This window comes from Agelaius tricolor, unplaced genomic scaffold, assembly GCF_023055355.1.
Source record: "Agelaius tricolor isolate 1412-34295 unplaced genomic scaffold, bAgeTri1.0.p SCAF_5, whole genome shotgun sequence".
NCBI lineage: Eukaryota > Metazoa > Chordata > Aves > Passeriformes > Icteridae > Agelaius > Agelaius tricolor.
This window is the reverse complement of record NW_027269265.1, coordinates 39197147-39214252: the sequence shown is the minus strand read 5'-3', so window position 1 is coordinate 39214252 and position 17106 is coordinate 39197147. Positions and strand designations below refer to the sequence as shown.

The following is a 17106-nucleotide window of genomic DNA, read 5'->3' as shown; positions in this document are numbered from 1 at the left end:
TTTTGTCTGGGGTTTTTTCCTTTTCTTTCTTTCTTTTGGGGATGTGTGTGTTATAATTGAATCACACAGCATGATAATTTAAGTCACTGATGTAATTTTCTCAAGGAAACTGAAACACTCAGGCTCTTTTTGGTGAGGGCCACATTAACACACATTTTCATATCCAGCCACTGACACTCACTGAATTAAAGTTCTTAGCTCATGCCTTCAGGCTGTGCCCATTTCTTCAAGTTGAACAGGCAGGTGTAGTTCACTTCGTAGACTACTCTTTCTTTTCAATCTTTCTTTTCCTTTTTGTTTAATAGATTTATAGTCAGAACTCCTCAGCTGGGAGACTTGTATATCTGAAAAGTACAGTGCATTCTCCAAATAGTATGAGAAGAGGTGTCAGATTCTGTTGTGTGGGACTCAGAATATTTTTCATGCCTCCCCACTTAGTGTACTGTTGAACAGAGAGCAGTAGGCAAATCCTTGACCATTAGTTTGTTTGGCTTTGCCCAGGGTCATCTCTCTGGCAGTGCTCCTTACTGAATAGGCATGGTTGTTTTGGCCAGAGCTTGAGAGGAAAGGGAGGGGGAAATCCTCAAAGGTCAGGTGCTGGCCTGGACACCCTGCTGCTTGCTTGCTTCCTTTGGTCTTCAAGTGCTTATTTTTGTTAAAATTTTGAAGGAATCGTTCCTTAGTTTAACCTTACATTCTGACATGCCACAGTCCTTAATATGCAGTTATCCCTACGGTTTGTTTATTTTTCTGTCTACCTATTTTCAGATTTATTAAACAATTTAAACACTTTTTTGGCACTAAGATATAGTGCTTCAAGCATAAGATGGAAGGTGACACTCTTGGATCCTTTTTGAGACTTTCCCATAAATTCTTCCTTCATATCTTTTTGCTTCTCTGGAATTTAATGGCTCTTGAAAAGTTCAGTGTTTATAGCCTAATATCCTATGTAACTTTTTTTAAAAATTGTATTTACTGCATGAGTCTTTACATATGAGTTTAACCTGCTTTTCAATGAAGCAAAACCAGCATTCCTCTCTGTAATACAAATCATGCAGAGATAAGCAGCAATGAATACTTGCCAATCCATTATGGGGCTGAGAAGGTTGCCTCTAAACTAGAGTGTGCCTTGTCACCTCACATATTTTTTCTTTGATTCCCTTGTTAGCATCAGATGTTCCAGCTGCCACCTGCAGCTTGGAGGAGTTCCAGTGTGCATATGGACGCTGCATCTTGGACATCTACCACTGTGATGGTGATGATGACTGTGGGGACTGGTCTGATGAATCTGACTGCTGTAAGTTAGCACAATCCTTGTCCAAGAATCAGAGTTGCAAACTTAAATGCATTTTGGGTTAGCTGGAGAAGGGGTTACAGTGTAGATGGCAATCTAATTGTTCACAGATAAGCTGGCTCCTTCATTATTAAGGGTTTTGTTTAACTCTGGAAAGTGAGAATAGTGATGAGAACTGTATAGTCAGTGCACTTCTGCTTACAAGAATTACTACAGTTTCCAGAAGAAATCTATTCAGGACCAAGTTCCTTAATAATGGGGGGTAAGGGTGAAACTGAGGAGCTTTGGGGATTGTTGCATTGGTCTGAGTTTGCTCTTTCTGTGTTTTATCATTTCTGCAGCATCTCACCAGCCTTGTCGCTCTGGAGAGTTCATGTGCAACAGTGGCTTGTGCATAAATGCTGGCTGGAGGTGTGATGGTGACTTCGACTGCGATGACCAGTCAGATGAGAGGAACTGCAGTAAGTGCTGGGAACTGGTGGAAACATTCTGTTTCTGTGGATGCAAAAGAGTGTTTGGGACAGTTAGCTTTGGAATTGGGTCTCTTCTGATTCTTCTTGCTTGTCTGATGTTCCTTTTCTGGGCCCTCAGCTACGTCTATGTGCACAGCTGACCAGTTCCGCTGCAAGTCAGGACGCTGTGTCCGTCTGTCCTGGCGTTGTGATGGGGAAGATGACTGCTCTGACAACAGTGATGAGGAGAACTGTGAGAACACAGGTTTGACCTGCTGCTTTGATGCTTAATAGCTAATTAAGTTTCCGTCCTGATGGTAGTAGGTAGTAAAGTGTCTTGTGTTGCTTCAGGGACTTCAGCCTAGAGTTTCTGTCCTTCCCAGAGAATGGGATCTGTCTTATATGCTTGCCAACTTGTGCAGGTCTGTGTGCTTACACTAACTTAGGTGAAGGTGTTTTCTGGTCAAGTATCCTCCTGTCTTGTCCTTACACTGTGAATTACCGCAGAGCTCCAGGACAATTCCATTCAGACTTGGAAACATCAATAATGTACCAAGTTACTACCTTTGTCACATGGACTATACTAACTTATGCCTTCTAGGTAGTTCTGGATAGCTTTCCTGTTGCATTGTGAAGTTGCTGAACAATTCTAGCAGACAGTAGAATCAAGGAGGACATTTAGTGGAAGAGAATAACAAGACCTTTGTTTTAGAGGATTAAGGGTGTCAGCTTCCCCCTTAGACATTTGATCAGGAGTTACTTTTTCTAGTATTCATTTCACATATTGCTATTCCTTTGTGTGATAGTGGTTATGGGGAGCAGGAGGGTTTTAACATACCCTAGTGTTATGGTAGGATTCAAGGAATGTCTAGAATCTTCTCTTTTCCTTAAAGTCTTCAGGATGTCTGTAGGTTTTGTTGAGGACTAGAGTGTGCTGGTCCATGAATTGATCCTAGTGTGTGGAGCCCAGCTATATGTACTGGTCCTTCTGCATCAGTTTATTCTGAACAGTGGTTTCAGGGGTAACAGAATGGATTTGTGAAACTGTACCTCTTGTTTTGGTGCTGTTGAGGAGTGGAAAGTGGCTGTTCTATGAGGACAGCTGAGCTCAGAGGAGCTGGAGAGCCACACTTTGTAGTCAGTTTGTAGAGCAGCTGCTCTCAATTGGTCAGCTGTTGTGAGCATCAGTGTGGTGATCCTGGAAAAAGCAATTGTACTTAAAGACAAGCTGGTAACGCTGTTTCCTCATCCTGATAACAAAGGTATTTAGAGGTACTGAAAGAAGCCAAATCAAACTGCCAGAGCCATTGAAATTGACTATCTCCATATCAAACCAAACACAAGGTGCAGTTACTGTAAGGTTAGTTGTGCAGTTCTACATTAGGTCTGTGGTGACAGTGAAAGGTCTATGGTGAAAATGAAACTGGTTTTTCCAGGAAGTGTGCTTACTCATCTAAGCGACATAGTGTGGTGTCCCAATGTCTGTAGCAAGAGTTAAAATGCTCTTGGCTTTAGAGCAGAGATATATTTTTATTGGCCACAGAGAAGATTCCTAAAATGCTAGGCAATCAGCTGGTGTAAGGATCTTTATGTTCAATGTGACAAATGAAGTCCAAGTTTCAGAATCCTTCATATACAGTATTCCTGTGCTCTGAAAAGTGAATCTGCATGTTGTCTGGTTTTGTGTTTGCACCTGGTATGTCTGTAATTCTTAACTCTTCTTGTTAATTTCACAACTACCCTTTTCCACACTGTTTACAGGCAATCTGCCAATCTGATTGTTTCTCTGCTGGTAACTGTATTGTCCTACTATCTTTGTAAGATTATCAGAGGGTGATGATTTAGGGACCGCTAATCAAGTTAGCTCAAGAAGTACAAGAAGTAAGAGGCAACAGGACAGTGCAATTATTGCTGAAGAAACAATCAGATTGGCAAAGTCCCTACAAACAGTATTACTTTGCTTACAAGAATTCTGTGCAGTCTCCTTGCCAACAGCAGAAGTTGAAGCGTGTAGGTCATGTGAAATCCTGTTGCCTGAGCTCAGATTTCAGGGATGCATGTAAATCTCATTCCAATTCCATCAAAGTACAGCTAGGGCTAGACAAGATGTTCCTTCCTAGGCAGGCTCAAGATCCATAGCTGTGCTGGTGTGACAGATCAGATTATGAAAGTGAGGAACTGACTTCTCCTTTGCACATGCTGAGTAGGATTGTGGATTCTGAAACCAAAGGGAGCTAAGCCAGGACCTTCCAGTCATTCTACGAGAAACTAGTCAGAAGAACTTCACAGTAAAGCAACAGTGGACTCAGACTGGCAGAGAGTTTGCAGACCTCCAAATCAGCATAAAAGTACGCAGAGCAGTAAGGGCTGCTAGATGAGCTGAATTTAAAGGAAGAAGAAGTAATGTATTTGTGCTCATATGAAAGGTTTGTAACAAATATTGGAAAATATTCTGTATTCTTTTCTTCACCATGACTATTGTTCCATCAGTAAGCTGTGATGTGCTACTTTTCCCTTCTTCTATTGCAGGCACCCCTCAGTGTGCCCCAGACCAGTTCCTGTGTGGGAATGGGCGTTGCATTGGCCAGAGGAAGCTGTGCAATGGAGCAAATGATTGTGGAGATGGCAGTGATGAGAGCCCACATCAAAACTGCCGTAAGTCCTCCCAAGTTCGGTCTTAGACATAAATGGAAGCCCATTAATGTGTGGGAGTCTGTCTGGTGTTACTGAAGGATGTGTGTAGGAAAGAAAGTCTGAGCTGTGATAATGGGAGTGAGTTAAAGATTGAGGAAAAAAACCTTGTTGGTTTTGCCAATTAAAGACTGCACACAAGGAATGATGGGGAAAAGGTTATGATCTCAGATATCACCATTTGTCTGCAGAGACACTGAATCCTAAAAACATGTTAATCTGAGCTCTGTTGTCCTGTTCAGTTGTGGCCTGCAGAGGAGAGCTCTGGCTGCAAAGAGGAAGCTTCCAGCATAGCTTGTGTCCTCCCCCTCTTGTTCAGCCTGCTTTGAAGGGTGACTGCTGCCTAACAGCTGAAGGCAAGAGCAGCTGCCTTGTGGTTTCTGCTCAGTTATCTTCACATGTTTCTTCCGCAGGTCCAAGAACAGGGGAGGAGAATTGCAATGTCAACAATGGTGGCTGTGCTCAGAAATGCCAGATGGTGCGAGGGATGGTGCAGTGCACTTGCCACACAGGTTACAGGCTCCTGGAAGATGGCCGATCATGCCAAGGTGGGTTTTTGGAGCAGTAGCCTCCTCCCTGCTGCTTTGGTATGTTTGAAATTAGTGGCTATGATAGGGTGAAAATCAGAGTATGAAAGCAGATGCAATCTACCAGTGAGATTTTTGGGTTTGTTGATGATCTATCTAATGGTAACTTTCTCTGTAACATGCAGATGTGAATGAATGTGCTGAGGAAGGCTACTGCAGCCAAGGCTGTACCAACAGTGAAGGAGGCTTCCAGTGCTGGTGTGAGCAGGGCTACGAGCTGCGCCCTGACAAACGTAGCTGCAAAGCTCTAGGTAAAGGGGAGTTCAACCTAACAACACAACTGGTGTGTGTCTGTTGGTCCAGTTCTCATAATGATGTCTTTAGTGCTTCACTGGCAGCATTGTGCTGTTCACAAACAAACCTGTGAAGGAAAGGAAGTACCTGTACTTGTGTTAGATATGCCCACACTGTTGATAAGTGTTTGTGAAAATTTTGCGTGATTTTGACCATGGAGAGAGGTACTACACTGTTTCCTTTCCCTGCCAGGGAGATGATCCTTCCTTTTCTTCCTAGTCCTTTGTCATTTCTTGTGACTCAGAACCTGGGACAAAACAAGCTTTCTGTCTCTGTTCAGGAAGTGTCTTAGCTTTTTTAAAGATACCTATACACTTCTTTAACTTTATTCCTCCTCTAATGTAGGAGCTGAGGAATTAGAAATTTCACTTAAAGACTTTAGATTTCATTAGGAATTCCCCTAGTGATATCCATAAAGGATGTTAATATTTTGAGGATGGTTTTTTGCAGTGGAAATGTCTGCTGAGTTTATATCGGGCTGAGGCAGATTTCAACTGTGTCCTGTCTGTAGTAGAAGGTGTAGTAGAGCATGTGTGTTTGCATGGCTAGGAAATGCATATAGGAAAAAGAAACTCTAGTCCAGCTGCCAAGCGGCTGTCCAGTGATGTAGTTTCAGAGGCTGAGGGGAGGCAGGCTTAGGTAGGACCTGGAATGATTGCTTCTTGCTGAGTTAATGTTTGCCAGAAGGTTTAAAACTGCTCATCTTTGAGTTAGGACTATGTATAGAGGATGTAAAAACACTCTCTGAAGTGTTTTGCATTTGAGGGTTGATTTCTGCTGCCAGTACTGCAAAACTCTGTTCTGGGACTTGGTGCAGAGGGAATGGTAGACAGGACCCAGTCAAATGCTGTCAAATACTCCAATGCTGTCTTCCCGTATATTCTTAGGGCCAGAGCCCGTGCTGCTCTTTGCCAATCGAATTGATATCCGACAAGTGTTGCCTCATCGCTCTGAGTATACACTGCTTCTGAACAACCTGGAAAATGCCATTGCCCTTGATTTCCACCACAGCAAGGAGCTGGTGTTCTGGTCTGATGTCACGCTTGATCGCATCATGAGGGCCAATCTGAATGGTAGCAATGTGGAAGAGGTGGTTTCCACAGGGCTGGAGAGCCCAGGTGCGTCACTGCAAAAAAGGCAATGGTATAGGGTGGGTGAGTGGAGGAGAGTGGGGACCCAGCATTCAGAACAAAGTGCATCTCCCTGAGGAAGGTTATGGGTTGGATGGAATGGGTGTTAGGTCAGTGTCCCACCGGAGTTAATCTTGGCTGGCAGAAGAAGAAACTGGGCCTCTTCTGAGGTGGACAGAGAAAAGGATCTATTTTTCTGTGCAGATCCATGGTTTCATTCTGTACTTAATTCTGTCTTATACATAGGTGGACTTGCTATTGATTGGATTCATGACAAATTATACTGGACAGACTCTGGGACATCTCGAATTGAGGTAGCAAACTTGGATGGCACTCACAGGAAAGTGCTTTTGTGGCAGAACCTGGAGAAGCCCCGAGCAATTGCCTTACATCCTGTGGAGGGGTGAGTGAAAATATGGGAAACCAGGGGGAAACCCCAGTGAGCTCTCCATGTACATGCTTTTTGTTGAACATAAAACCCCATTCTTGGTCGCAAAGGTTACCTCAAGACCAAGACTTGAGTTGGCACTGACAGTTTGGGGAACCTGGCAATGTTGGGACCCTGCAGAGCCTTAATCCTGCTCTGGGCCCTTCAACTTTCAGCAGGCTGGTTGTTACTTTTCACTTCTCACATGGCTGTGACCCAGTCTCATGCTCGAGGTCGCAGGACTGATGTTGCTTTGCCCTGATAGGGAGTGATGCTGGGTGCAGTATGTGGGCCACAAGTTTTCTAGCTGTCTCTCCCTGTCTCCTCCAGTACTATCTACTGGACTGACTGGGGCAACACTCCCCGCATTGAGTATTCCAACATGGATGGCTCTAATCGGCGCATCATTGCGGATACACACCTCTTCTGGCCCAATGGACTAACCATTGACTATGCAGGACATCGAATGTACTGGGTGGATGCCAAACATCACGTCATTGAGAGGGCTGACCTTGATGGACGCAATAGGAAGGCTGTTATTAGCCAAGGTAAGTAACAGGCTTTCTCCAGGGAGTGCTTTCTGCAATAAAGACCACAGAGTAGCACAGTGCTGATCTGAGCTTGAGACACTGGCTCCTGCGTCTGTGCTTGTCTCCTCTTCTTTCACTGTGGAATGAATTCTGTCACCATTGAGGGATGGAGTTTGCCATCCAGTCATCAGTGGCTGAAACAAAAGCAGGTTGAGGGAGGTGAGTCTGCTCTTGTGAGACTCCAGCTGGAATGCTGCCTCCATCTCTGGGGCTCCAAACATAAGAAGAATATGGAACTGTTGGAGGAAGTCTAGAGGAGGGCCACAAAGTTAATAAGAGGATTGGTGCACTCCCCTACAAAGGCTGGAAAGAAAGTTGGGGCTGCTCAGCCTTGAGAGGAGAAGGTTGTGTGGAGACCTCATTGCAACCTTCCAGTATCTGAAGGGAACCTACCAGGAAGCAGGAAGGGGACTCTTGATCAGGAACTGTAGTGTTAGGAGAAGAAGTACTGGATACAAATTAAAAGAGGGGAAATTCAGGTTAGGTATTAGGAAGACATTTTTCACTTGTGAGGTTAGTGAAGTGGTGGAACAGGTTGCCCAGGAAGGTTGCAAAGGAGGTTGCAAATGCTCCAGCCCTGGCATTGTTCAAAGCCTTGAGCAACCTAGCCTCGTGGGAGGTGTCCCTCCCTGCCTATGGTGGGGGGATTGGGACTAGATGATCTTTAAAGCCTATTCCAGCCCCCTAATGTTCTATCTGTGATTATAGGACAGCAGAGAGGAATTGTCTGTTAAATTAGTGTAAAGTATATTTGAGCAGGTTGAGTGTGGTGAAGCCTAAGGGGCAGTGAAAAGAGCATTCCCTTGTCTCCTTGCTAGCCTGAGTCATGTTAGACGTGATCATATTCCTGTATTGGATGTCTATTGCAGGGCTCCCACACCCATTTGCTATCACTGTGTTTGAGGACAGTCTGTACTGGACAGACTGGCACACCAAGAGCATCAACAGTGCCAACAAATTCACAGGCAAGAACCAGGAGATCATCCGTAACAAACTCCACTTCCCTATGGACATCCACACGCTGCATCCTCAGCGTCAGCCAGCAGGTAACTGCAGAGCGGGTAGAAACTCATTTGAGCCAGTAGAAGACCCGGAGCCGCCCACTCCCTGTAAAGCCGGGAGATGACATCCTGAACCCAGCATGTGGATGAACCCCCCACCTGTGCCCGGGGCTGTGGCAGAACTTGCTCTGCCGCCCCCGCGTTGAGGTCGCTCGGCCGGTACCTCGGAGTTGGGTGTTACCGCAGCTCCCCCTGCTGACACCGGGGGTGGAGGCCTTTCAGTAGGAAATACTGGGGGCTTGTTTACACAAGAGAAGTTTTGGGACGGGGAAAAATCGTAAGTGGACGTCATGATGACTGACATCTTCCTTACTCCTCTTCAGTTGATATTATCTGCTCTCGAAGTGCATTGAGTTAAATGTTCATTTTAAAATTGAGCCCTAAAAATTGAGTTAGTTTATATGTTTCCTTATTTTCAATTAACTTCTGGATTGGGAAGTTATATCCATGTGGTCTTGACACCTCAGCTAGTGTTTTTCCTCATTTCTTTACTCTTTGCTTTATGTGTGGTTGCTCTTGTCTTTGGCTACTTGAGCAGGGAGAAACCGTTGTGGGGACAACAACGGAGGCTGCACGCACCTGTGCCTGCCGAGCAGCAAGGATTACACCTGCGCCTGCCCCACGGGCTTCCGCAAGACCAGCAGCCATGCCTGTGCCCAGAGTAAGTGAGGTGGGACCACGTGCTCAGATCTTCAGTGGGTGGCGGAGGGCTGGCAGTGGGACTAAGCATCAGCAGTACTTGCTTCCAAGGAAATGCAGCTGGATAGACTGAGATAGAAGTATTAAGGGTCCTGCCAGAGGATGCTTCACCTTTTTGATGCATTCCCCTGTTCTGTATTCTCACTGCCCTCACTAGGCTTCATGGGTGGGGAAGCAGACAAATTCTACCCTTTGTCCTTATTTCAAGGCTGCTATTGGGAGCATGCTACCTGGCACAGCTAATTGTTTTTCTGAAATTCTCATAATGGCTGTGTCAGTGATGAACAAAAAAGTCCTCATCATTGCCACATTTCTTAGTTTGCAGCTATGTGAAAGAACTTGACCAACTACCTCCCAGATTCTCGAGAGCTATTTTAAAATAGCTATTTGATTTGGAGGGATGTCTGTGCCATCCTTTGAAGAATATGGTTGCCCTTGTTCCCTCAGCATAGATTACACCCCAGAAGAGAGCTCACAACCACTCTGACCCCCCCTTGCCCATCCTCTCTCAGTGGTATTTTGCTTCCAGTAAAAAAAAGACCAAAGGCCTGCCAGTGAGAGATGATGTAGGTAGTTAAGGTTGTGGATGTAGCTGGGAATTGTCTGTCTATCACATTATTGTTGAACTTAGAGAAATTAAAAGAAGACCTTTCGACCTTTGATCAGGTCTTGACAAGTTCCTGCTTTTTGCCCGAAGGATGGACATCCGTCGGATCAGCTTTGACACAGATGACCTGTCAGATGATGTCATCCCCCTTGCTGATGTCCGCAGTGCTGTGGCTCTAGACTGGGACTCAAAGGATGACTATGTCTACTGGACAGATGTTAGCACTGACTCAATCAGCCGAGCAAAATGGGATGGATCGAACCAGGAGGTACAGTGTTCACTGTGTGTGGAGGTCATCTGGCCAGGAGACTCCTGGAACATCAGATTTGAAGCCACTGGGATACACTGCCTTTTTAAGGCGCTGCAGTTCATGGTGGATCTTTTGTTCATTAGTTTTCCTAGTTCTGACAAACTAATGAGATCGCTGCACACAACATAAACAATTGGAGGCGTGGAGAGCCTTGAATGGGGACATGAAGCATGGCCATTTGTGGGCTTTGTTCAATTCCTTTGTTGTAGCCCTAGAATCTGAAAGGAAGAAGTATTAAATCCTCTATTATGTTCTATATTTGGAATGAGAATCATGCTCTTTGGAAATGCTTTCTGCACACACTTCTAGGCTGGTGGTGCTATAAACAAGGCAAACAGAGTTCAAAGTTTGGATTTGCAGTTTGTACAGGCACAAAAAAAAAATAGAAGTTTCTCCAAATAAAACCCTTATTCGGACTTCAAAGTCCTTAATGTTCTCTTGTATGGCATTGCTCTGCTCAGGCTTTTGCCTTTTGAAAGTTAACATTGTTTGTGAATGGGTAGTGCATTGGACAAGTGCTTTCTCCCTAAGGTCTAATTTCACTAAGGATTTTTTCTTTATGTTTTCATTCAGGTTGTGGTGGACACCAGCCTGGAAAGTCCAGCTGGACTTGCAATTGACTGGGTCACCAACAAACTATACTGGACTGATGCAGGTACTGGGATCCTCTGCTTTACATAGATTTCTGTCTTCCTTATTAGTCATGAAAGCTGAAAATCAGCTGGGTAGTTCTGTCTGTTTCATTCCAAATTTGTCTAATTTCTGTGTAGCAGAAAGATGGAGTTTCATGTCATGTGCTTCTGAGTATGAATTGAGGCACAACCCATAGTTTAATTCTCTTTGCAGTATCCCCAGTACTGATTCTACAAACACATTTGTCACTGTTGTCTTGCTGCCGAGCTTGTGATTGTGTGCATTTATGTATCTTCCATCAGTGTATCTTGGGGTGCAGCAGGTCATACTTGGAACGTGTTCCCTGCTCATAGTCATAGTTAAGAGAGATGTAAGGAAGATTATTCTTTTCTAGCTGTTCTCTCATGGCATGGGGGCTTAGGTAAGAGGTGGATTATATACAGGATTCCACATCAGTGACAGCCACAGAGGTGACTTTAGAGGATGGAAAGTGACACTTTAAGCCAGATTTCTTACCTATCTTCCAGCTAAGAACACAGATGGATATAGGGGAAGAATGCACTGTTGTACGGAGGTTTTTTTTGCCTTAGCTCTTGCAATTCAAATTTCATCTCTGTTATTTTCTCTCTCAACTTTTGTAGGAACAGATCGGATAGAGGTGTCCAATACAGATGGGACCATGAGAACTGTTCTAATATGGGAGAACCTAGACAGACCTAGAGATATTGTAGTGGACCCTGTTGGAGGGTAAGAGAGTCTTTCTTCTGGGATGACATAACAATTCTTGCATGTCTAAAGACTTTCTGGTTCTTTGGTTTTGTACGATTTTCTTTCTCACTGGTGCCATTGTTCTACAGCCTGCTAGTGACTGAAACTAGAGACGTGAATTTAGATGCTAACAGAACAAGATAAGCAGAGGTAATTCCTGTTGTGCTGTGGAGCTTGCAGGAACTGGCTGGTGTTTTCATTTGTTTATCCTGGGGATGTAATAACTAAAGATGTGGTATGAAAATGTTGAGAATGGGGCCATCTAGATATTTTCTATTTCTGTTGCGCATATATGTTGAATTTGTATTCAAGCTCCCTGCTTATTGACTTGAGTTTCAGTCAGAAGTATGTTCTCAGACCTTTTGGAGATGGGGATAGGGTGGGTAGGAAAAAGCTCGCCAGCAATTGCTTTAGAAGTGTTTAATGTCTTGAATGAAAGAGTGCTATTCTTTCCTTGAGTGGATTACTGGAAGACAAATACAGCAAGAGTGTAAATAGCTAGTGGTGTACATTGCTAAATAATCAGTTAATTTTTAGACTTCGACTTATTTTCTTGAATTTTTTTCCTACACATTGTAATTGGGCCAGCCCATGGGCAGTAGAAGGTCTATAAATTTGAGTATGATCTTAGGTACATTACAAGAACCCAAGGCTGGACACGAGAACACTAATACTTTAATGCTTCTGCTAGAGTCTGAAGGCACCAGAGTCACTTGCTTCTCTGGCAGTGAAAAAGTGTGGGCATTCACTTCTGTCTGGGCTTCTTCTCAGGTTCATGTACTGGACTGACTGGGGAGCTAACCCAAAAATTGAACGTGCTGGGATGGATGCCTCAAACCGCTTGGTGATCATTTCCTCCAACCTGACATGGCCCAATGGCTTGGCCATTGACTACGAGTCACAGCGCTTGTACTGGGCAGACGCAGGCATGAAGACCATCGAGTATGCCAGTCTGGATGGAAGCCACAGGAAGGTAAGGAAGCCGTCTTTGAGGAGCAGCTCTGGGAGTCTGAACACAAAGTAATGATGCTTCCTGCCTCTTTTTCCAATGGAAAGGAAAATTTACAAATCAAAGTACATGGTGGCTTTTACTGAGAGAAAAGAACTCCTTTTCAATTTGAAGCTGTGTGAGGGAAGTTTGAGGGCCAAGGTTGCCTCATCATTCTCCTTTTGCTGTGATTGTATGTTATGATGTTGAGAGGGAGCAAGGAAAGCCTCTTCTCCTTAGTGACTTCATAGTCACTTATATATATATGTATATGTATATAAAATATTTTTTTAAAGGATTTTAATTTATATAATATTTTTCTTTGGGTGATGGGGGTAATCTGAGCAGGTGCTGATTGGGAGCAATCTGCCTCACCCCTTTGGACTTACTCTTTATGGCGAGAGAATCTACTGGACAGATTGGCAGGCCAAAAGCATCCAGAGTGCAGATAGGAGAACTGGGCAGTCTCGGGAAACACTGCAGGACAATCTGGAGAATCTTATGGATATTCATGTTTTCCACCGGCACAGGCCACCAGGTACAGAGCTCACACCCAAGCCCCACTGAGCTGAGAGCTTGCTCAGGCTCTGCCATGTGGCATGTCTTTTCTGCAAGCAGCTGACCTGTCAGCTCTCATTGTCTTAAGTGTCTGCGTGGAGTAAGAGAACGTGAGAATTAACTCTTGACTTGGCATTTGAGGGCATTCTACAATGTGTTTCTATAGCTGCTGCATCTCTTTTTTGTGCCAGTGCTGCTGGCTCATGGATTTCTCATCCTCTTTTCTGTAGTACATACAGCATGTGAAGTTAACAATGGGGGCTGCAGTCACCTGTGCCTTTTGGCACCTCTTCCAAAAGGCTACAGCTGTACTTGCCCCACAGGGATCAATCTGCAATCTGATGGCAAGACCTGCTCCCCTGGTGAGTGTTCTCTGTAGAATCCTCATTGCAGTTTTGTATCAGAGCTACATTTTGCCTCTGCCGTGTTAGAGAAAAAATTTCACTTTTATGTGCTTACCTGCTTTATGCCTTGAAAAACCCATTTGGTGCTTGTACCTTCAATTTGAGTGGGAATTACTGTGAAGAAACTTACTGATAAATGGATTGATGAAGGAGACATTTTTCTTGAAATTATGTTGGCCAAGTAAACCAAACATCACATTTTTTCCCAGACTTTTGCCCTAATATTGAGGTGAATTCTTAAACTACAAGGTGATATATTCTTAATAGGTCTGTATACACTCCTCCTGTTGGACCACTTCTGTGGATGGTGGAAGGCACTTGGCTTCAGGCCATAGTACATCCACTTTTCCTTCCTAGGAGACAAAAAATGACTCCTAATTTACATTTCCCACACATATTAGCAGAAGTAACTCTTCTGTGAGTGTTATGCCTTTCAACTTGGATGTAAAGAAGCATTAAGTGATGCTCAAAAAAGTGATGCTTTTGTACACAGACTGTCCATAAGCCAAGATCTATCTAAAACACTTTCCCTTTTCCACTGAAGTGGTTGTAAACTCTAGAATACTTGATAAATTATGCCTACAGTTGACTGAACTTGTTCCTCACTAATATGTGTCCATTGTCCACTCTGCAGGAATGACCAGTTTTCTGATCTTTGCCAGAAGGACTGACATCCGAATGGTTTCTCTGGATATCCCCTACTTTGCAGATGTTGTTGTCTCAGTCAATGTCACCATGAAGAACACCATTGCAATTGGAGTGGATCCTCATGAAGGTTTGAACTTCTTACTGTATCTGGCTGTGTTTGAAAGGCAACAAGTAACTTCCTATCTAAATGCCTGAGTAAAGACCCAGCCACAGATCTTACTGTAGGCTGTGGATTTGGGTAGGTTTTTATTTTCCTTGTATGTGCTGCAGATAATTTGTTTCCAGTGAGGAAAGGAATATCCTTAGAGGAAAGCAGAGAACCCAAACTATATGAAAAAAAACCTGCCTGCAATATTGAGTAGGTCCCTCTGCATTTTGGATTTAAGAAAGTTCCTCTTGCTGAGGCCTTTTACAACAGTAGCACTGAGATGCTGGTTGCTCATGTATAGTAAACATCTGATGCTGTGCTGGATGTAAACACTGTTGCACTGTAAGGTAGATGATCTCATTTAGAGAAGTCAGATGTGGAGCTCTACTACTAGCTGATGGTATTAGGTGTTCTCCGTGTGAAGGTCAGATCTTCTGTAAATGTCCTACATATTTTGGGGAGAATTTGCATTGTTTTATCACTCTAGCTTAATAATCTTGTGCTCTTATTATTCCTGTACAATCAGGTCCAGTTTGAATGGTGTAGCAGGTAGTCAAACACATGGATCTGGTTTTTAAGGATTTTGCTATTTGGTTGTTGGGGTTTGGTTTGGTTTTGTTCTGAGCTTTTTCAAATTTCTCTTTCTTCTTCAACCCAGGAAAGGTTTACTGGTCAGACAGCACATTGCGGAAAATCAGTCGCGCTGCCCTTGATGGCTCACAATTTGAGGACATCATCACTACAGGTGAGGGAGATTTTGATCTGAGAGCCTCTTGCTTCTTTGCAGTATGAAAAGAGAGATTCACTGATACACTGGTAGAATACATTTTTGGTGGAAAGGCAAGCAAAACCTAAAGAAGTTGCCTATGAGATGGACAAGAGAAATACTAGAAATTCCTGACTAAATTGGGAGAAAAAGCAGTGACCAAAATGTTTTGCTATTTTCTCAGGTCTGTTGACTACAGATGGGCTGGCTGTGGATGCTATTGGCAGGAAGATATATTGGACAGATACAGGAACAAACCGGATTGAAGTGGGCAACCTCGATGGCTCCATGAGGAAAGTCTTGGTCTGGCAGAACCTGGACAGCCCTCGGGCAATAGCTTTATACCATGAAATGGGGTTAGTGTTGTCAAGAGATTGTCTAGGAGTTACACAGGACTTCTGATCTCCTTTTCCGTAATACTTGCTGACTTTTCCCCAGGTATATGTACTGGACAGACTGGGGTGAGAATGCCAAGCTGGAACGCTCTGGGATGGATGGCTCTGCACGTGTGGTGCTCATCAGCAACAACTTGGGCTGGCCTAATGGACTGGCAGTGGATAAGGCTGGGTCCCAGCTGCTCTGGGCTGATGCACATACAGAGGTCTGATTCTGTTCTTCAGTGTTGTTTATCATTGGGTATTTGGTAGCCTGGAGGCTGCTTTGAAGGTCTTGAGCAAGTTGTCAAAAGAGCAAGGTTTTCTGAGAGTATGGGCTATGGAGGGAGGGTGAACCTGAATAACATCACTTGCTGAGACTGTTTCCCACTTGCTACAATAAGTGCTAGCAAGAGAAGAAGTGTTTTGAGTATGGGCTGACGTTCTGCTTCTTCCCGTAGCGGATCGAGGCTGCGGATCTCAATGGCGCGAACCGCCGCACCCTGCTGTCTCCGGTGCAGCATCCCTATGGCCTCACTTTGCTGGACTCTTACATCTACTGGACTGACTGGCAAACTCGCAGCATTCACAGGGCTGACAAGGACACTGGTGCTAATGTCATCTTGGTGAGGGCAAACCTGCCTGGCCTCATGGATATTCAAGCTGTTGACAGGGCACGGCCCCTGGGTAAGTTGCTTCCCAGTTGGCGGATGGTGGTGGTGGCGAGGGGAGTCCTTCTGAGCTGTCATTGGAAACAGTCCTTTGGTGTAATGCAGGAGTGATAGAGGGACTTCCCAAAAATCAGCTTTTCTTCCGATGCCTTCTTTTAAGGCATCGCTTCTTCCCTCTTTAACTAATTTTGCACTCCTCCCTGTTTACCCAGCTCTGTAGGTCTAATGTTGATTACTGCATGCCTTTTGACTCCTTTGTCCCATTTCCTTCATTGGATTGCACTGACAACCTCATTCTTGCACACAGCAGAGCCACTTTCTTAGGACAGCCGAACAAGTCATGCCTTACTAGGCTTCGCCAGACTGTACTGACACTGGACAATTTCCCTTCTTTAACTCCAGAAGACTCTAATTCTTCTTAAACCAGTTGCTGAAATATTACTTCAAGCTCTAGTATTATTTCCCAATCACTGCAGGCTTCATCTTCTTGTCTGCCTCTTTGCTCTGTAAAATCTCTGCTGCTTTAGTTGCTCTTAATGTATCATGTTGTCCAACTATTGTGTGCCAGAGTCAATTCTTTGTTACTCTTTGGGGATCCTATAACACCCTATCTTGCCTCCTTGCTTTTCAGTGGAAGTTGTTGCTTTGTGCTGTGGTTTTATTTCTGTAGAATTTCCCCAATACAGTTTTCTATAGAAAACTCTGCTGCTTTTCCTGTGGTTACTAACAGCAGAACATCACTCCTGATTGCATAACTTGGCAACATAACTTAAAGCTCACCAAAAGTCTAGCCATCATATCCACATTGTCTTCTTCCTACTCCCTGCACCTGTCTTCTGGGCTTATTCCCTCCTAGTAAATGTATGCTGGGTTCTTTGCAATTTAAAAAAAAAAAAATTATATGACCCTAATATGTCAGGCATTTCCAGCAGGCTTCTCTGATGCCTTTGTTTACTTGCCACTGTGTGCAGCTAAGTTGAAACAGAAGCTTCTTTGTCAGCCTGGC

At 44.2% G+C, this 17106-nt stretch overlaps 1 protein-coding gene across 3 annotated transcripts in view; it reads left to right on the top strand.

The window, feature by feature from the left end:
• The window catches only part of LRP4 (LDL receptor related protein 4), an 83449-nt gene that overhangs the window by 55312 nt on the left and 11031 nt on the right, over nucleotides 1–17106 (top strand). For 2 of the 3 annotated variants that reach the window (XM_071427462.1, XM_071427464.1), the window contains exons 6-27: nucleotides 1169–1297; nucleotides 1636–1755; nucleotides 1886–2011; nucleotides 4276–4401; nucleotides 4851–4985; nucleotides 5150–5275; nucleotides 6206–6436; nucleotides 6695–6851; nucleotides 7206–7423; nucleotides 8335–8511; nucleotides 9062–9187; nucleotides 9892–10100; nucleotides 10716–10797; nucleotides 11417–11522; nucleotides 12315–12516; nucleotides 12880–13069; nucleotides 13320–13451; nucleotides 14128–14268; nucleotides 14948–15034; nucleotides 15240–15411; nucleotides 15494–15656; nucleotides 15891–16116. In XM_071427462.1, coding sequence (XP_071283563.1) covers nucleotides 1169–1297; nucleotides 1636–1755; nucleotides 1886–2011; nucleotides 4276–4401; nucleotides 4851–4985; nucleotides 5150–5275; nucleotides 6206–6436; nucleotides 6695–6851; nucleotides 7206–7423; nucleotides 8335–8511; nucleotides 9062–9187; nucleotides 9892–10100; nucleotides 10716–10797; nucleotides 11417–11522; nucleotides 12315–12516; nucleotides 12880–13069; nucleotides 13320–13451; nucleotides 14128–14268; nucleotides 14948–15034; nucleotides 15240–15411; nucleotides 15494–15656; nucleotides 15891–16116 — 3381 coding nt within the window. The remainder of the gene's footprint in view (nucleotides 1–1168; nucleotides 1298–1635; nucleotides 1756–1885; nucleotides 2012–4275; nucleotides 4402–4850; nucleotides 4986–5149; nucleotides 5276–6205; nucleotides 6437–6694; nucleotides 6852–7205; nucleotides 7424–8334; nucleotides 8512–9061; nucleotides 9188–9891; nucleotides 10101–10715; nucleotides 10798–11416; nucleotides 11523–12314; nucleotides 12517–12879; nucleotides 13070–13319; nucleotides 13452–14127; nucleotides 14269–14947; nucleotides 15035–15239; nucleotides 15412–15493; nucleotides 15657–15890; nucleotides 16117–17106) is intronic. The other variant, XM_071427463.1, reaches the window with a different exon arrangement.